The sequence below is a fragment of the Oncorhynchus keta genome, chromosome 31 (assembly GCF_023373465.1).
Source record: "Oncorhynchus keta strain PuntledgeMale-10-30-2019 chromosome 31, Oket_V2, whole genome shotgun sequence".
NCBI classification, from domain to species: Eukaryota; Metazoa; Chordata; class Actinopteri; order Salmoniformes; family Salmonidae; genus Oncorhynchus; species Oncorhynchus keta.
Window position 1 is genome coordinate 26,755,078 of NC_068451.1, and position 17,500 is coordinate 26,772,577.

The 17,500-nt window shown below is 45.5% G+C and overlaps 1 protein-coding gene across 1 annotated transcript in view; it reads right to left on the reverse strand.

The window, feature by feature from the left end:
* LOC118380954 (voltage-dependent calcium channel gamma-7 subunit-like) overlaps positions 1 to 17,500 on the reverse strand; it is a 33,740-nt gene that overhangs the window by 5,719 nt on the left and 10,521 nt on the right. Inside the window, exons 2-5 of the mRNA XM_052490086.1 lie at positions 8,268 to 8,463; positions 7,728 to 7,814; positions 6,902 to 7,042; positions 1,487 to 1,632 (exon numbers count right to left, since the gene is read on the reverse strand). Of these exons, the coding sequence (XP_052346046.1) occupies positions 1,487 to 1,632; positions 6,902 to 7,042; positions 7,728 to 7,814; positions 8,268 to 8,463 (570 nt within the window). The remainder of the gene's footprint in view (positions 1 to 1,486; positions 1,633 to 6,901; positions 7,043 to 7,727; positions 7,815 to 8,267; positions 8,464 to 17,500) is intronic.

The following is a 17,500-nucleotide window of genomic DNA, read 5'->3' on the forward strand; positions in this document are numbered from 1 at the left end:
GGGATAAAGAAGAGGTGCTCCTCTGAACTCTCCACTCTGACAGGACGGGGTTAAAGAAGAGTCGCTCCTCTGAACTCTCCACTCTGACAGGATGGGGGTAAAGAAGTGTTGCTCCTCTGAACTCTCCACTCTGACAGGACGGGGATAAAGAAGAGGTGCTCCTCTGAACTCTCCACTCTGACAGGACGGGGATAAAGAAGAGTTGCTCCTCTGAACTCTCCACTCTGACACGACGGGGATAAAGAAGAGTTGCTCCTCTGAACTCTCCACTCTGACAGGACGGGGATAAAGAAGAGTTGCTCCTCTGAACTCTCCACTCTGACAGGACGGGGATAAAGAAGAGTTGCTCCTCTGAACTCTCCACTTTGACAGGATGGGGGTAAAGAAGTGGTGCTCCTCTGAACTCTCCACTCTGACAGGACGGGGGTAAGGAAGGGTTGCTCCTCTGAACTCTCCACTCTGACAGGACAGGGATAAAGAAGAGGTGCTCCTCTGAACTCTCCACTCTGACAGGACGGGGATAAAGAAGAGTTGCTCCTCTGAACTCTCCACTCTGACAGGACGGGGATAAAGAAGAGGTGCTCCTCTGAACTCTCCACTCTGACAGGACGGGGTTAAAGAAGAGTCGCTCCTCTGAACTCTCCACTCTGACAGGATGGGGGTAAAGAAGTGTTGCTCCTCTGAACTCTCCACTCTGACAGGACGGGGATAAAGAAGAGGTGCTCCTCTGAACTCTCCACTCTGACAGGACGGGGATAAAGAAGAGTTGCTCCTCTGAACTCTCCACTCTGACACGACGGGGATAAAGAAGAGTTGCTCCTCTGAACTCTCCACTCTGACAGGACGGGGATAAAGAAGAGTTGCTCCTCTGAACTCTCCACTTTGACAGGACAGGGGTAAAGAAGAGGTGCTCCTCTGAACTCTTCACTCTGTCCCATCAGCGCTTATCACACACAGGACAGAAGATGGCTGACAGCCACAGGAATACCCAGAGGTACAGGTTCTTCCTCAACACCTGCATACAGAACATCTCAGTACAGATAGACTGTGCAGTAGTTTACATTTAGAATGACTGATTTAGAATGTATAGAGAATAGTAGTATTTTGCAGAGGCATCATAATTTTTCCTGCCTCAAATTTTAGGGAGGTTTGCCTCAGCCAGCACGACACTGTGGCTTTCAGATGGATAGGTCAGCTGGGCACCCCAGGCAGCACAGCAGTGGCACTAATGACGTCTCCTCACACCCCCCACCACCTGCCCCCTACCACACACACACAAGTGCACACACACACAAGTGCACACACACACACACACACACACACACACACACACACACACACACACACACACACACAACACACACACACACACACACACACACACACACACACACACACACACACACACACACACACACACACACACACACACAAGTGCACACACACACACACACACATACACACACACACGCACACATATGCTGACCTCCTTGAGTAGGAAGGAGGAGGCTGCGAAGGCAAACGACCAGCCGTAGTGGTAGTTGAAGAACTGTTCAGGCTCCCTCGGTCTGTTCATCACCTCATCATTAATACTGGAGATGTAGAGCACCAGCCCCACCACCAGACTCAGGCCTGGAGAGGGAGGGAGAGAGGGGGGGGGCGGAGGGAGGAAGAGAAGGAGGGAGGGAGAGAGGTAGGGAGAGAGGAAGAGAAGGAGGGAGGGAGAGAGAGAATGGGGCGGAGGGATGGAGAGAGAGAGAGAGAGGGGGGGAGGGAGGGAGGCAGAGAAGGAGGGAGGGAGAGAGAGAGAGCTGGGGGAGAAAGAGAGAGAGAGGGGGCGGAGGGAGGGAGGCAGGGAGGGAGGGAATGAGGGAGGGAGGGAATGAGAGAGAGGTAGGGGGAGAGAGAGAAAGAAGGTGATAGAGGGAGCGAGAGAGAGGGGAGGGAGGGAGGGAGGGAGGGAGGGAGGGAGGGAGGGAGGGAGGGAGGGAGGGAGGGAGGGAGGGAGGGAGGGAGGGAGGGAGGGAGGGAGGGAGGAGGGAGGGAGAAGAAGAGAAGGATGGAGTTGGGAGGGAGAGAAAGAGAGGAGAAAGAGAGAGAGGTAGGGGGAGAGAGAGAAAGAAAGAAGGGGAGGGAGGGAGGGATGGCGAGAAAGAGGGAGGAAGAGAAGGAGGGAGGTGGGAGGGAGGGAGAGAAAGAGAGAAGGAGAGAGAGTGATAGAGGGAGAGAGAGAGAGAGCAGGACATTACCACTGACACCCTAAGAGAGAGAGAGAGAGAGAGAGAGAGAGAGAGCAGCAGCAGGACATTACCACTGACACCCTAAGAGAGAGAGAGAGAGAGCAGCAGCAGGACATTACCACTGACACCCTAAGAGAGAGAGAGAAAGAGAGAGAGAGAGAGAGAGAGAGAGAGAGAGAGAGAGACAGCAGCAGCAGGACATTACCACTGACACCCTAAGAGAGAGAGAGAGAGAGAGAGAGAGAGAGAGAGAGAGAGAGAGAGAGAGAGAGAGAGAGAGAGGGAGAGAGAGAGAGAGAGAGAGAGAGAGAGAGAGAGAGGGATAGAGGGCAGCAGGACATTACCACTGACACCAACAGCAACAAAGACAAGGAAGAGAGGGGGCGAAAGTGAAAGGAATATAGCAAATAACAATGACACTAAAAGACAGAGAGAGGGAGGAGAGAGAGAGATTACCGTACGACAGACCACATATTCACGCTGCACACCCTAATTGACAAACAAACAAACCAAAACAAGGCAAAGTTTTCTCATGCTTAGTTGATTTCAAAAAAGCTTTTGACTCAATTTGGCATGAGGGTCCACTATACAAATTGATGGAAAGTGATGTTTGCGGAAAAACATACAACATTATAAAATCCATGTACACAAACAACAAGTGCATATTTAAAATTGGCAAAAAACACATATTTCTATCCACATGGCTGTGGAGTGAGATAGGGATGCAGCTTAAGCCTCACCCTCTTCATCATATATATATCAACGAATTTGCGAGGACACTAGAACAGTCTGCAGCACCCGGCCTCATCATTCTAGAATCTGAAGTGAAATGTCTACTGTTTGCTGATGATCTAGTGCTTCTGTCCCCAACCAAGGAGGTCCTACAGCAGCACCTAGATCTTCTGCACAGATTTTGTCAGACTTGGGCCCTGACAGTAAATCTCAGTAAGATAAAAAATAATGGTGTTCCAAAAAAGGACCAGTTGCCAGGACCACAAATAAAAATTCCATCTAGGCAGCGTAGCCTAGTGGTTAGAGCGTTGGACTAGTAACCGGAAGGTTGCGAGTTCAAACCCCCGAGCTGACAAGGTACAAATCTGTCGTTCTGCTCCTGAACAGGCAGTTAACCCACTGTTCCCAGGCCGTCATTGAAAATAAGAATATGTTCGTAACTGACTTGCCTGGTTAAATAAAGGTAAAATAAAAAAATGTTTAATTATTTTCCATTTTGTACTTTTTTTATTTTACCCACAAATTTCATGGTATCCAATTGCTGGTAATCTCATCGCCACAACTCCCACACGGACTCGGGAGAAAGCCATGCGTCCTCACACACACACAGAGAGAGAGAGAGAGAGAGAGAGAGACAGAGAGAGAGAGAGAGAGAGAGAGAGAGAGAGAGAGAGAGAGAGAGAGAGAGAGAGAGAGAGAGAGAGCATGCAAGGAGGCCAGGACCGAGAGTGCGAAACGCTGCTGTGTTACAAACAAACCACAACAAAGGCAGGAATGTGATTATAATGACTGCTTTTTGGCCTTAAATAATATACCTGTTTTTCCTGACATATCATATGTGAATTGTTATGTTTTGAGTGCCATTCTTGATATCTTCTCATCTCTCTCCCATAGAGAGAAAAGGGAGCTCCCTCATCACTGCTACCTCCTGGTCAGGAGAGTGAACTACAAATAAGAAAAGTCCCCAAACAGCTTCACAGAGGATAGATATTTCTCTGATTTACAATACTGTTGGGAATTTTATGAATAATGACTAAACAATATCTACATTTTAAATAGAACTATAACTAATTAAACTCTACTCTGTTTTATTATATCTGATTAATAATATTAATTCATAAGGAAGGGATTGTGGAGCATGAAACAGGGGGTAATTAAAGTAAGCAAAAAGGGTCGTTAACCTATGGCCGAACCGACTCAACTTAGCTCTGGGATGTTTAAATAAGGCAGTGTGTGTTTTCTTAGGTTTTCCATTAGCTGGAACTGTCTGCTGAATGGTGATGGATGAAGACTTCAGAAGTTTAACCTCGATTTAACTGTGTGTCTGGAGTGAGAGAGAGAAGGGGTGGGAATAAACTTTTGAACTGTTGGGAGAAAGGACGTTTTATAACCTATGACGTCATATTTTGTATATAAACTGTTGTTCGTGGTTTCATGGCAGCGCGCCCCCCGAGAATAAATACTATTATCTCATTTTGATAAGACTGGTCTCTGTCTAATTTATGCAAACAGGAATCTTACAAATTCTTATAAAATAGACTGAGGGATTTAATTAATGTACAATCAATAGGAACTATGAAATTACAGTGACAAATACAAAATACACTACCAGTCAAAATGTTTACTACAATGTAAAAATTTAGAAAATAGTACAAATTAAGAAAATCCTAGAATGAGTAACACCTACTCATTCTAGGATTTTCTTAATTTGGACTATTTTCTACATTTTTACATTGTAGTGAAGATATCAACACTATGAAATAACACATATGGAATCATATAGTAACAAAAAAAGTATTCAACAAATCCAAATATGTTTTAGATTGTAAATTCTTCAAACTAGCCACCCTTTGCCTTGATGACAGGCTTGCACACCCTTGGCATTCTCTCAACCAGCTTCACCTGGAATGCTTTTCCAACAGTCTTGAAGGAGTTCCCACATGCTGAGCACTTGTTGGCTGCTTTTCTTTCACTCTATGGTCCAACTCATCCCAAACCATCTCAATTGGGTTCAGGTTGGGTGATCGTGGAGGTCAGGTCTGATGCAGCAGTCCATCACTCTCTTTCTTGGTTAAATAGCCCTTACACAGCCTGGTGGTGTGTTGGGTCATTGTCCTGTTGAAAACAAATTATAGTCCCTCTAAGCGCAAACCAGATTGGATGGCGTATCACTGCAGAATGCTGTGGTAGCCATGCTGGTTAAGTGTGTAAATAAATCACAGACAGTGTCACCAGCAAAGCAGCCCCACACCCTCACACCTCCTCCATGCTTCACGGTGGGAACCACACATGAAGAGATTATCCGTTCACCTACTCTGCGTCTCACAAAGACATGGTGGTTGGAAAAAAAATCTCAAATTTGGACTCATCAAACCAAAGGACAGATGATTTCCACCGGTCTGGAGTCTGCTCATGTTTCTTGGCCCAAGCAAGTCTCTTCTTCTTATTGGTGTCCTTTGGATGTGGTTTCTTTGCAGCAATTCGGCCATGAACGCCTGATTCATGCAGACTCCATTGAACAGTGGATGTTGAGATGTGTCTGTGGCGGTCCCCTTGTTCAAATTAACATGATTGGCCTATTTACCTGAGAGGATGGATGAAGGCAGTAATAATCAAGGACAGATGGAGTGGCCTATTTACCTGAGAGGATGGATGAAGGCAGTAATAATCAAGGACAGATGGAGTGGCCTATTTACCTGAGAGGATGGATGAAGGCAGTAATAATCAAGGCCAGATGGATTGGCCTATTTACCTGAGAGGATGGATGAAGGCAGTAATAATCAAGGCCAGATGGAGTGGCCTATCTACCTGAGAGGATGGATGAAGGCAGTAATAATCAAGGCCAGATGGAGTGACCTATCTACCTGAGAGGATGGATGAAGGCAGTAATAATCAAGGCCAAATGGAGTGGCCTATTTACCTGAGAGGATGGATGAAGGCAGTAATAATCAAGGCCAGATGGAGTGGCCTATCTACCTGAGAGGATGGATGAAGGCAGTAATAATCAAGGCCAGATGGAGTGGCCTATCTACATGAGAGGATGGATGAAGGCAGTAATAATCAAGGCCAGATGGAGTGGCCTATCTACCTGAGAGGATGGATGAAGGCAGTACTAATCAAGGCCAGATGGAGTGGCCTATCTACCTGAGAGGATGGATGAAGGCAGTAATAATCAAGGCCAGATGGAGTGGCCTATTTACCGGAGAGGATGGATGAAGGCAGTAATAATGTAGGCCAGATGGAGTGGCCTATCTACCTGAGAGGATGGATGAAGGCAGTACTAATCAAGGCCAGATGGAGTGGCCTATTTACCTGAGAGGATGGATGAAGGCAGTAATAATCAAGGCCAAATGGAGTGGCCTATCTACCCGAGAGGATGGATGAAGGCAGTAATAATCAAGGCCAGATGGAGTGGCCTATCTACCTGAGAGGATGGATGAAGGCAGTAATAATCAAGGCCAGATGGAGTGGCCTATCTACCTGAGAGGATGGATGAAGGCAGTAATAATCAAGGACCGATGGAGTGGCCTATCTACCTGAGAGGATGGATGAAGGCAGTAATAATCAAGGACAGATGGAGTGGCCTATCTATCTGAGAGGATGGATGAAGGCAGTAATAATCAAGGCCAGATGGAGTGGCCTATCTACCTGAGAGGATGGTTGAAGTTAGTAATAATCAAGGCCAGATGGAGTGGCCTATCTACCTGAGAGGATGGATGAAGGCAGTACTAATCAAGGCCAGATGGAGTGGCCTATTTACCTGAGAGGATGGATGAAGGCAGTAATAATCAAGGCCAGATGGAGTGGCCTATCTACCCGAGAGGATGGATGAAGGCAGTTATAATCAAGGCCAGATGGAGTGGCATATTTACCTGAGAGGATGGATGAAGGCAGTAATAATAAAAGGCCAGATGGAGTGGCCTATTTACCTGAGAGGATGAAGAAGATCCCGGAGACGAAGGCCAGGATGGTGCGCTGGGGCCGGATGTGTCCGATGTTACTGATGACAAAGGCCGTGAAGACGAAGAGCAGAGACACCATGGGGAACGGAGTGGCCGTCCGCACCATCTCTACAGGGTCACAGTGTTGGAGGTTAGAGGTCATAGCAGAGACACCATGGGAAATTGAGTGGCTGTCCGCACCATCTCTACAGGGTCACAGCATTAGAGGTCAAATGTTATGTACTAACCATAAGAGACAGCAATAGTAATGACGTATTTTTGTGGGATCAACTTCGCCATGGCTCATTGGCCAAAGACTATGGGGAAATTAATTGGGGTTTTGGAGGGGTTTTGGATAAACGCCAAAAATAAGGTATGTTGTAAACACAGGCTAAGGGAGACCTTATACGTTTTGTTCTATGAGATACTCTTCATCAGCTAACGTCACTTTTTGTGAATTTTTAAGAATTTATGTAATCATAACAAACACATAAATTACATAAAGGCTTCATAATAATTAATACATGTCATGTTAACGGACTGCTATTATCTCATAGCACAAAATGTATAAGATCTCCTAAGCCTGTGTTAACCCCAGAATTTTTTTTTCTCTGTTTAATCAAAACACCTCTAAAATCCAAATGAATTTCTCCATAGGCTTTGGCCAACGAGCCAGTAATTTCCTGAGCGCTGACCATAGGAATGGTTGAACAAACCAGAGGTAACTCATTTCCGTATTTTAGGGCTACAAGTTGGTGAGCTCTATGCTGAGTGTGCAGTGTAAAGCTGTAAGTGTAGGGTACAGTATACTCACTCAGAATATTAGCAGTATTCTCTGTAGTGATCTCTATCTCTGGCTCAGTGAAATACTCTGACGCCACACATCTTCCATTCTCTGTCCCTGAGAGAGAAGGGAAAGAAAGAGGAGTGTATGAAATTGAGGCTTGCATGAGAAAGAGAGAGGGAGGCAGATACATACATACAGGGTTGGACTGGGACCAAAAATCTGTCCTACCATTTCTAACACACCGGCCCATTTTTTTATTTGAGGCCCCCATGTTTTGCCAGTCAATTATATATTTTGCACAAAGAAAACAATTTAGGCAAAAAATGAATCAGCCCATCTGGCATTTGCCTGAGAAGCAGGATGGCCAGTCTGCCCCTGCATAAGTTAATGAAAAAATAATACAGTATATAACATTGAGATTGGGAAGTTGCACTGATATAAGGTTCGTTTAGTATTTTCGTTCAGATTTAGAAGGAGAGAACTGATCCTAGATCAACTATGGCTAATTCTACCTGGAGCAGATTGTTCAGGTGAGCACTGCTATTGAGGGTCAGAGATCATATGTACCAGCCACAAAGCAGACCCTCCAGAGGCCAGAGTGCAGGGCCATCTTGACCTCCATGCTCTGGTTCTGCTGCAGCACGATGCCCTCCTCCATCAACAGCCAGTAGTCTGTAGACACAGCCACGCCCACCAGCAGCAGACCACACGCCCCAAACACCGTGGACAGGATGGTCAGCGCTCTGCTACTGCACGAACTCATCTAGAGACAGAGGGAGAGCGGAAGGAGAGGAGGGAGTGGAGGGAGGGAGAAGGAGAGAGAGCAAGGATAAGTCAGACGTATTGCATGAAGTCTTCAGAGAGGAGCGAGAGACAAAGCAAAGAGAGAGACAGAGAACTCCTAATTTTAAATCAGACTTTTAGATTAAACTCATTTACAGAGAGAGAGAAAGAGAGAGGGAGGGAGACAGGTACCTCGCTCAGAAGTCATGCTGAGAGAAAGAGAGAGGGAGGGAGACAGGTACCTCGCTCAGAAGTCATGCTGAGAGAAAGAGAGAGGGAGGGAGACAGGTACCTCGCTCAGAAGTCATGCTGAGAGAAAGAGAGAGGGAGGGAGACAGGTACCTCGTTCAGAAGTCATGCTGAGAGAAAGAGAGAGGGAGGGAGACAGGTACCTCGTTCAGAAGTCATGCTGAGAGAAAGCGAGAGAGAGGGAAACAGGTACCTCGTTCAGAAGTCATGCTGAGAGAAAGAGAGAGAGAGGGAGACAGGTACCTCGCTCAGAAGTCATGCTGAGAGAAAGAGAGAGGGAGGGAGACAGATACCTTGTTCAGAAGTCATGCTGAGAGAAAGAGAGAGAGAGGGAGGGAGACAGATACCTCGTTCAGAAGTCATGCTGAGAGAAAGAGAGAGAGAGGGAGGGAGACAGGTACCTCATTCAGAAGTCATGCTGAGAGAAAGAGAGAGAGAGGGAGGGAGACAGATACCTCGTTCAGAAGTCATGCTGAGAGAAAGAGAGAGAGAGGGAGGGAGACAGATACCTCGTTCAGAAGTCATGCTGAGAGAAAGAGAGAGAGAGGGAGGGAGACAGATACCTTGTTCAGAAGTCATGCTGAGAGAAAGAGAGAGAGAGGGGGGAGACAGGTACCTCATTCAGAAGTCATGCTGAGAGAAAGAGAGAGAGGGAGGGAGACAGATACCTCGTTCAGAAGTCATGCTGAGAGAAAGAGAGAGAGAGGGAGGGAGACAGATACCTCGTTCAGAAGTCATGCTGAGAGAAAGAGAGAGAGAGGGAGGGAGACAGATACCTTGTTCAGAAGTCATGCTGAGAGAAAGAGAGAGAGAGAGAGAGAGAGAGAGAGAGAGAGAGAGAGAGAGAGAGAGAGAGAGAGGGAGACAGATACCTTGTTCAGAAGTCATGCTGAGAGAAAGAGAGAGAGAGAGAGAGAGAGAGAGAGAGAGAGAGAGAGAGAGAGAGAGGGAGGGAGACAGATACCTTGTTCAGAAGTCATGCTGAGAGAAAGAGAGAGAGAGGGAGGGAGACAGATACCTCGTTCAGAAGTCATGCTGAGAGAAAGAGAGAGAGAGGGAGGGAGACAGGTACCTCATTCAGAAGTCATGCTGAGAGAAAGAGAGAGAGAGGGAGGGAGACAGATACCTCATTCAGAAGTCATGCTGAGAGAAAGAGAGAGAGAGGGAGGAGACAGATACCTCATTCAGAAGTCATGCTGAGAGAAAGAGAGAGAGAGAGGAGGGAGACAGATACCTTGTTCAGAAGTCATGCTGAGAGAAAGAGAGAGAGAGAGAGAGAGAGAGAGAGAGAGAGAGGGAGACAGATACCTTGTTCAGAAGTCATGCTGAGAGAAAGAGAGAGAGAGAGAGAGAGAGAGAGAGAGAGAGAGAGAGAGAGAGAGAGAGAGAGAGAGAGAGAGAGAGAGAGGGCGACAGATACCTCGTTCAGAAGTCATGCTGAGAGAAAGAGAGGGAGGGAGACAGATACCTTGTTCAGAAGTCATGCTGAGAGAAAGAGAGGGAGGGAGACAGATACCTCGTGATTTAAAAAAAAACAGGTTTATTTTTTTTACCACTTCCAGCTACATCTGAGGGTTATCTCAGAAAGATGGTTTAACACATTTGGGATTTCAAGGAACATATCAGGCGTGTTTTAACCAGATGAGGAAGTGCAGGATTTCTTGGTTACAGAACCGCTGCTTTTTGTTTAAGGTATTCGACTGAAGTGAAGTGCAGATTGGTTGACCAGCTGGCCCGTGCACGCAACATTCAAAAAGGTCCTCATTTCGATGACAGAAAAAATGACAGATATGGAGTCAAAAGACAGAGCCCAGAAAACATAACGAATATGTTCCGATATTTCTCCCAAAAAGTAATGCATCTGCCGCGGCAAAAACCAGAGAGGGAGCCTGGCAGAAAAGTGCAGACAGTGTTAAATGCACAAGTTTATTGGCACGGTTCCAATATCTAATAGGCCTAGTTTACACATATGGCTAATTATGAACAATGCTTTCACTTTATAGAGCACATTTATTGCAGCGCTGGTGGGTGATATTACGTGTTATTAAAGGCTTTGGCCTAATATGTCAATTGTAGTAACATATGTCACAATTGCAATGGTAGGACCATTCCATAGCCTATGTAGGATGAATACTGATGTATTCAATTCACAGAGTGCTTCTCGTGACAACACCGGCAGCAATGTTATTCAATGTTTAGTTGTAACCCCATGGGAGTCAGATCATCCGACAAAAGAAGGAAGGAAGATCATTGAATTCAATGACTGTTTGTGAAAGTGATTTGGTTTGGTGAAAGTTTAGGCTACAGTATTCAGTAGCTACCTGTTTGTTGGCTGTTAAAGTTGTTTCTATTCACGTAGTCTCCTTAATTTGGTCATCTACAGCACCAATGATGTTCGGAAAATCTGCGGGATGAATTAGGCGATGTATTATTTTTATCATGTTGCCTAGATTAATTAATTTGAGATTAACAAAACATCGCTGGCAGTCAACTGATCGCAGCATATTGTACCTGCATTCTATAAAAGTTCCCCTTGATTATATGGACAACTTGATGGCCAGGGAATGCAACACAGACATAAAAAAATATATTCAATGAGAGGCAGACTTCTTCTGGCTCTACACACCGTTGCCTTGCCAAATAGTTCAGCATCGCCCACATTGTACAGGAAATGTCCATTGGCAGAACATCTCTAAGCAACACATAGTTTGTATAGCAGTCAAAGCGAAATCGAGTTTGGTTACATTTGCGATATATGAGTGATTGTGCGGAAAAACGATAACGTTCAAAAATACATTAGCGGTCCAATAATTCGTTCCCTTTGTAAAGTACGGCGAACATGGATTTTCCAAGGAGACTGTCACAGCCTAGAGGAGTGGTGGGTTGGAATCAGGCGCAGAGAGCAGGGTTCTGTAAATCGTGATTTATTTCCTGGCCAAAAAACGGTGACGCAAACATACAGGGCGCATAAAACAGACCAGCCCAAACACAGGATCAAACAGTCCGGAGAATACAAAGATGAAAACCACAACCAACAGCGTAACAACAACAACAACAACAACAACAACAACAAAAAAAAAAAAAAAAGCAATCCCGCACAAAACAAGGGCGGGTCAAACTACTACATATAGGGAAGCTAATTAAACCAAAATACACACAGGTGAAACTAATAAGACAAAACCAACAGACAAACGAAAAAGGGATCGGTAGCGGCTAGTAGGATGGTGACGACGACCGCCGAGCACCGCCCGAACAGGCAGGGGAGCCAATTTCGGCGGAAGTCGTGACAGAGACAGGCCATAGTGAAGAAAAATAATCTGATGATAAGGCTCTCTTTCAAGCTCTCTTTCTCGAGGTGGAAATTCTGAGTTTGCACAAATTCTGGTATGACAGATGTCGCTAAATACCCGTCTGGGCTCCCGTTTGGGGACCAGCCACGGCCCTGCTTAGCTTCAGAGGCAAACCAGCAGTGCCATGATGCTGGAATATGCCAACACTTGAAAAAAGGCAGTGAAAGCAAATGCCAGGGTAAAGTAACCAACTATAGGGAAACCTGCAGGAAAGAGAGAGGCATTTGATTTAATTACGGTATCATACAAAATGTTTCACAGAAAATATTTGTTTTGCATCCATTTACAAATGATTTGCTCTTGCATTGAACAATTATTTCCTAGCAATACATATTTTACTATTAATACATTTGGGTTTATGTTTTGCTTTCCGTATAATTATTTTTGTTTGCAATACTAAGAATTTTGTTCTCGACATCAGTTTTTCAAATTGATATTAATGGCACAAAAGTAAGTTACTCGTTAGAAAATTGCACCATATGTTGTTTCAAGCGGCAATCCTTAATTGAAACATTAACAAAGTGGGCTCCCCGGCACAGTTTAGGTAAAAAGCTGATGGATGGGGCTGGAGAAATGCAACCACTCTGGAATCCATAGCCTGCGCTCTGGACTGACCATCCATGATATCAAAATGATAGTTTTAACCTATATAGTTTTTAAGCTACACAGTGTTTGTTTTCATTTACTTGGTTTACAAACATTGGAGTAAATGTGGAGTTTTCTTACATGTGAAACTGCAAATTAGATTTTCACTTTCACATGTGGAATTGCAAGTTCACATGTGAAAAACAATCGTATGTGAAAGTTAGATTTTTTAGATTTTTACATGTGATTCCACATGAGAAAGTGAGATTTTCACATGTGAAAGTTTTGTGAGGCACATGTGAAAAGGTGGCATTAACATGTGAACTCTACATTTAATACATGTGAAAACAGCTACTTCACATGTGAAACTGCAAATTTGACATGTGCTTTTTTGTAAGGGCACACAAATATGTCATGTTGTCGCTAAAAAAAGAGTTATTACGCATCCATTTGAGAACCAATCACAGAAAAGGTCAAAGGGCAGAGAGATGATGAGGGCCAAGTTAATAATCATCAACAAGCACACATACAGGTTCCATTGTGATTCTGACATTAACTTTCCAGGCCTTAGTGCTGGTTGACTGGCAAGGAGGGATGAATGGAGAGGGAAGGAGGGATGAATGGAGAGGGAAGGAGGGATGGATGGAGAGGGAAGGAAGGATGAATGGAGAGGGAAGGAGGGATGGATGGAGAGGGAAGGAGGGATGAATGGAGAGGGAAGGAGGGATGAATGGAGAGGGAAGGAGGGATGAATGGAGAGGGAAGGAGGGATGGATGGAGAGGGAAGGAGGGATGAATGGAGAGGGAAGGAGGGATGAATGGAGAGGGAAGGAGGGATGGATGGAGAGGGAAGGAGGGATGGATTGAGAGGGAAGGAGGGATGAATGGAGAGGGAAGGAGGGATGAATGGAGAGTGAAGGAGGGATGAATGGAGAGGCAAGGAGGGATGGATGGAGAGGGGAGGAGGGATGAATGGAGAGGGAAGAGTGAATGGAGCCTGGCTTTGTGAGCGAGAGATTGGAGGATTGGAAGAGCTGGGAGAAGGGAATTAAGAATAGGGTGAGAATAGGGTGGAGAGACAGATTCAACAGAGGGAAACAGATAAGAAGACAAAGAGAGGAAGGAAGACAGACAGACAGACAGACAGACAGACAGACAGACAGACAGACAGACAGACAGACAGACAGACAGACAGACAGACAGACAGACAGACAGACAGACAGACAGACAGACAGACAGACAGTGAATGGAGGATAACTATGGAAACGGTTATCAAAACTCTACATGCATATGTAATTTATACTACTGATTTGCTGTTGTGGATTATTAGGTGATAATTACTTTAACATACTGATGAAATGGTGTTGCTCAGAGACTGTCTCCCTCCTAATTGGATATCCTTTCTTTCCTTCTTTCTCCTTCTCTCTATTTCTTTCCTTCTTTCTCCTTCCCTCTGTTTCTTTCCTTCTTTCTCCTTCCCTCTGTTTCTTTCCTTCTTTCTCCTTCCCTCTGTTTCTTTCCTTCTTTCTCCTTCCCTCTGTTTCTTTCCTTCTTTCTCCTTCCCTCTGTTTCTTTCCTTCTTTCTCCTTCCCTCTGTTTCTTTCCTTCTTTCTCCTTCCCTCTGTTTCTTTCCTTCTCTTCACGTCTTCCCCTGATTTCTGTCTCCCTCACATCGTCATTTTCACCCCTTCCCTCTCTTCTTCTCTCCTCCACCATGTTCACCCGGTCATGTTTCTTTCCCTGTGTTTTCTCTCAAGTCTGTGTGGTGACTCAGCGGAGCCCTGAGAGCTGAGTGGAGACGCATGGGCCTGGGGGGCGACATTGTGTGTGTGTGTGCAGGTGTGTGTGTGTGTGGGGGGGGTCCAAGGAGAAGAGACATGACAGTACAGAATCTGTGGCTAGATAAGGAGGACCAGTCAGAGACATTCTTTCACAGATACAGAGGAGCATAGAACTGACTAAAGACAGAGATATAGAGAGAAGAGGAGTGGGAATAGAACTGACTAAAGACAGAGATATAGAGAGAAGAGGAGGGGGAATAGAACTGACTAAAGACAGAGATATAGAGAGAAGAGGAGGGGGAATAGAACTGACTAAGGACAGAGATATAGAGAGAAGAGGAGGGGGAATAGAACTGACTAAAGACAGAGATATAGAGAGGAGGGGGAATAGAACTGACTAAAGACAGAGATATAGAGAGAAGAGGAGGGGGAATAGAACTGACTAAAGACTGAGATATAGAGAGAAGAGGAGGGGGAATAGAACTGACTAAAGACAGAGATATAGAGAGGAGGGGGAATAGAACTGACTAAAGACAGAGATATAGAGAGAAGAGGAGTGGGAATAGAACTGACTAAAGACAGACATATAGAGAGAAGAGGAGGGGGAATAGCTAGAAGAGAGAGAGAGGAGAAGGATATATATGATGAGAGGAGAGGAGTGACTAGAAGAGAGACAGAGAGGAGAGGAAGAGTGACTAGAAGAGCGTCAGAGAGGAGAGGAGGAGTGACATGAAGAGAGACATGTAGGAGAGGAGGACTGACTAGAAGAGAGACATATAGGAGAGGAGGAGTGACGAGAAGAGAGACAGAGAGGAGAGGAGGAGTGACTAGAAGAGAGACAGAGAAGGGAGGAGGAGTGACTAGAAGAGAGACATACAGGATAGGAGGAGTGACTAGAAGAGAGACATATAGGAGAGGAGGAGTGACATGAAGAGAGACATACAGGAGAGGAGGGGTGACTAGAAGAGAGACATATAGGAGAGGAGGAGTGACTAGAAGAGAGACATATAGGAGAGGAGGAGTGACATGAAGAGAGACATATAGGAGAGGAGGAGTGACTAGAAGAGAGACATATAGGAGAGGAGGAGTGACATGAAGAGAGACAGAGAGAAGAGGAGGAGTTACTAGAAGAGAGACATATAGGAGAGGAGGAGTGACATGAAGAGAGACATACAGGCGAGGAGGAGTGACTAGAAGATAGACATATAGGAGAGGAGGAGTGACTAGAAGAGGGACATATAGGAGAGGAGGAGTGACTAGAAGAGAGACATATAGGAGAGGAAGAGGGACATGAAGAGAGACATATAGGAGAGGAGGAGTGACATGAAGAGAGACATATAGGAGAGGAGGAGGGACTAGAAGAGAGATATATAGGAGAGGAGGAGTGACATGAAGAGAGACATATAGGAGAGGACTGACATGAAGAGAGACATATAGGAGAGGAAGAGTGACATGAAGAGAGACATATAGGAGAGGAAGAGTGACATGGAGACGTATATTAGAGGAGGAGTGACTAGAAGAGAGACATATAGGAGAGGAGGAGTGACATGAAGAGAGTCATAGGAGAGGAGGAGTGACATGAAGAGAGACATATAGGAGAGGAGGACTGACATGAAGAGAGACATATAGGAGAGGAGAAGTGACATGAAGAGAGACATATAGGAGAGGAGGACTGACATGAAGAGAGACATATAGGAGAGGAGGAGTGACTAGAAGAGAGACTTATAGGAGAGGAGGAGGGACATGAAGAGAGACATATAGGAGAGGAGGAGTGACATGAAGAGAGACATATAGGAGAGGAGGAGGGACATGAAGAGAGACATATAGGAGAGGAGGAGTGACATGAAGAGAGACATATAGGAGAGGAGGAGGGACTAGAAGAGAGACATATAGTAGAGGGGGAGGGACATGAAGAGAGACATATAGGAGAGGAGGAGTGACATGAAGAGAGACATATAGGAGAGGAGGAGTGACTAGAAGAGAGACATATAGGAGAGGAGGAGTGACATGAAGAGAGACATACAGGAGAGGAGGAGTGACTAGAAGATATACATATAGGAGAGGAGGAGTGACTAGAAGAGAGACATATAGGAGAGGAGGAGTGACATGAAGAGAGACATATAGGAGAGGAGGAGTGACATGAAGAGAGACATATAGGAGAGGAGGAGTGACATGAAGAGAGACATATAGGAGAGGAGGAGGGACTAGAAGAGAGATATATAGGAGAGGAGGAGTGACATGAAGAGAGACATATAGGAGAGGAGGACTGACATGAAGGCAGACATATAGGAGAGGAAGAGTGACATGAAGAGAGACATATAGGAGAGGAAGAGTGACATGGAGACGTATATTAGAGGAGGAGTGACTAGAAGAGAGACATATAGGAGAGGAGGAGTGACATGAAGAGAGACATATAGGAGAGGAGGAGGGACATGAAGAGAGACATATAGGAGAGGAGGAGGGACATGAAGAGAGACATATAGGAGAGGAGGAGGGACATGAAGAGAGACATATAGGAGAGGAGGAGGGACATGAAGAGAGACATATAGGAGAGGAGGAGGGACATGAAGAGAGACATATAGGAGAGGAGGAGTGACATGAAGAGAGACATATAGGAGAGGAGGAGTGACATGAAGAGAGACATATAGGAGAGGAGGAGTGACATGAAGAGAGACATATAGGAGAGGAGGAGTGACATGAAGAGAGACATATAGGAGAGGAAGAGTGACATGGAGACGTATATTAGAGGAGGAGTGACTAGAAGAGAGACATATAGGAGAGGAGGAGTGACATGAAGAGAGACATATAGGAGAGGAGGAGGGACATGAAGAGAGACATATAGGAGAGGAGGAGGGACATGAAGAGAGACATATAGGAGAGGAGGAGGGACATGAAGAGAGACATATAGGAGAGGAGGAGGGACATGAAGAGAGACATATAGGAGAGGAGGAGGGACATGAAGAGAGACATATAGGAGAGGAGGAGTGACATGAAGAGAGACATATAGGAGAGGAGGAGTGACATGAAGAGAGACATATAGGAGAGGAGGAGT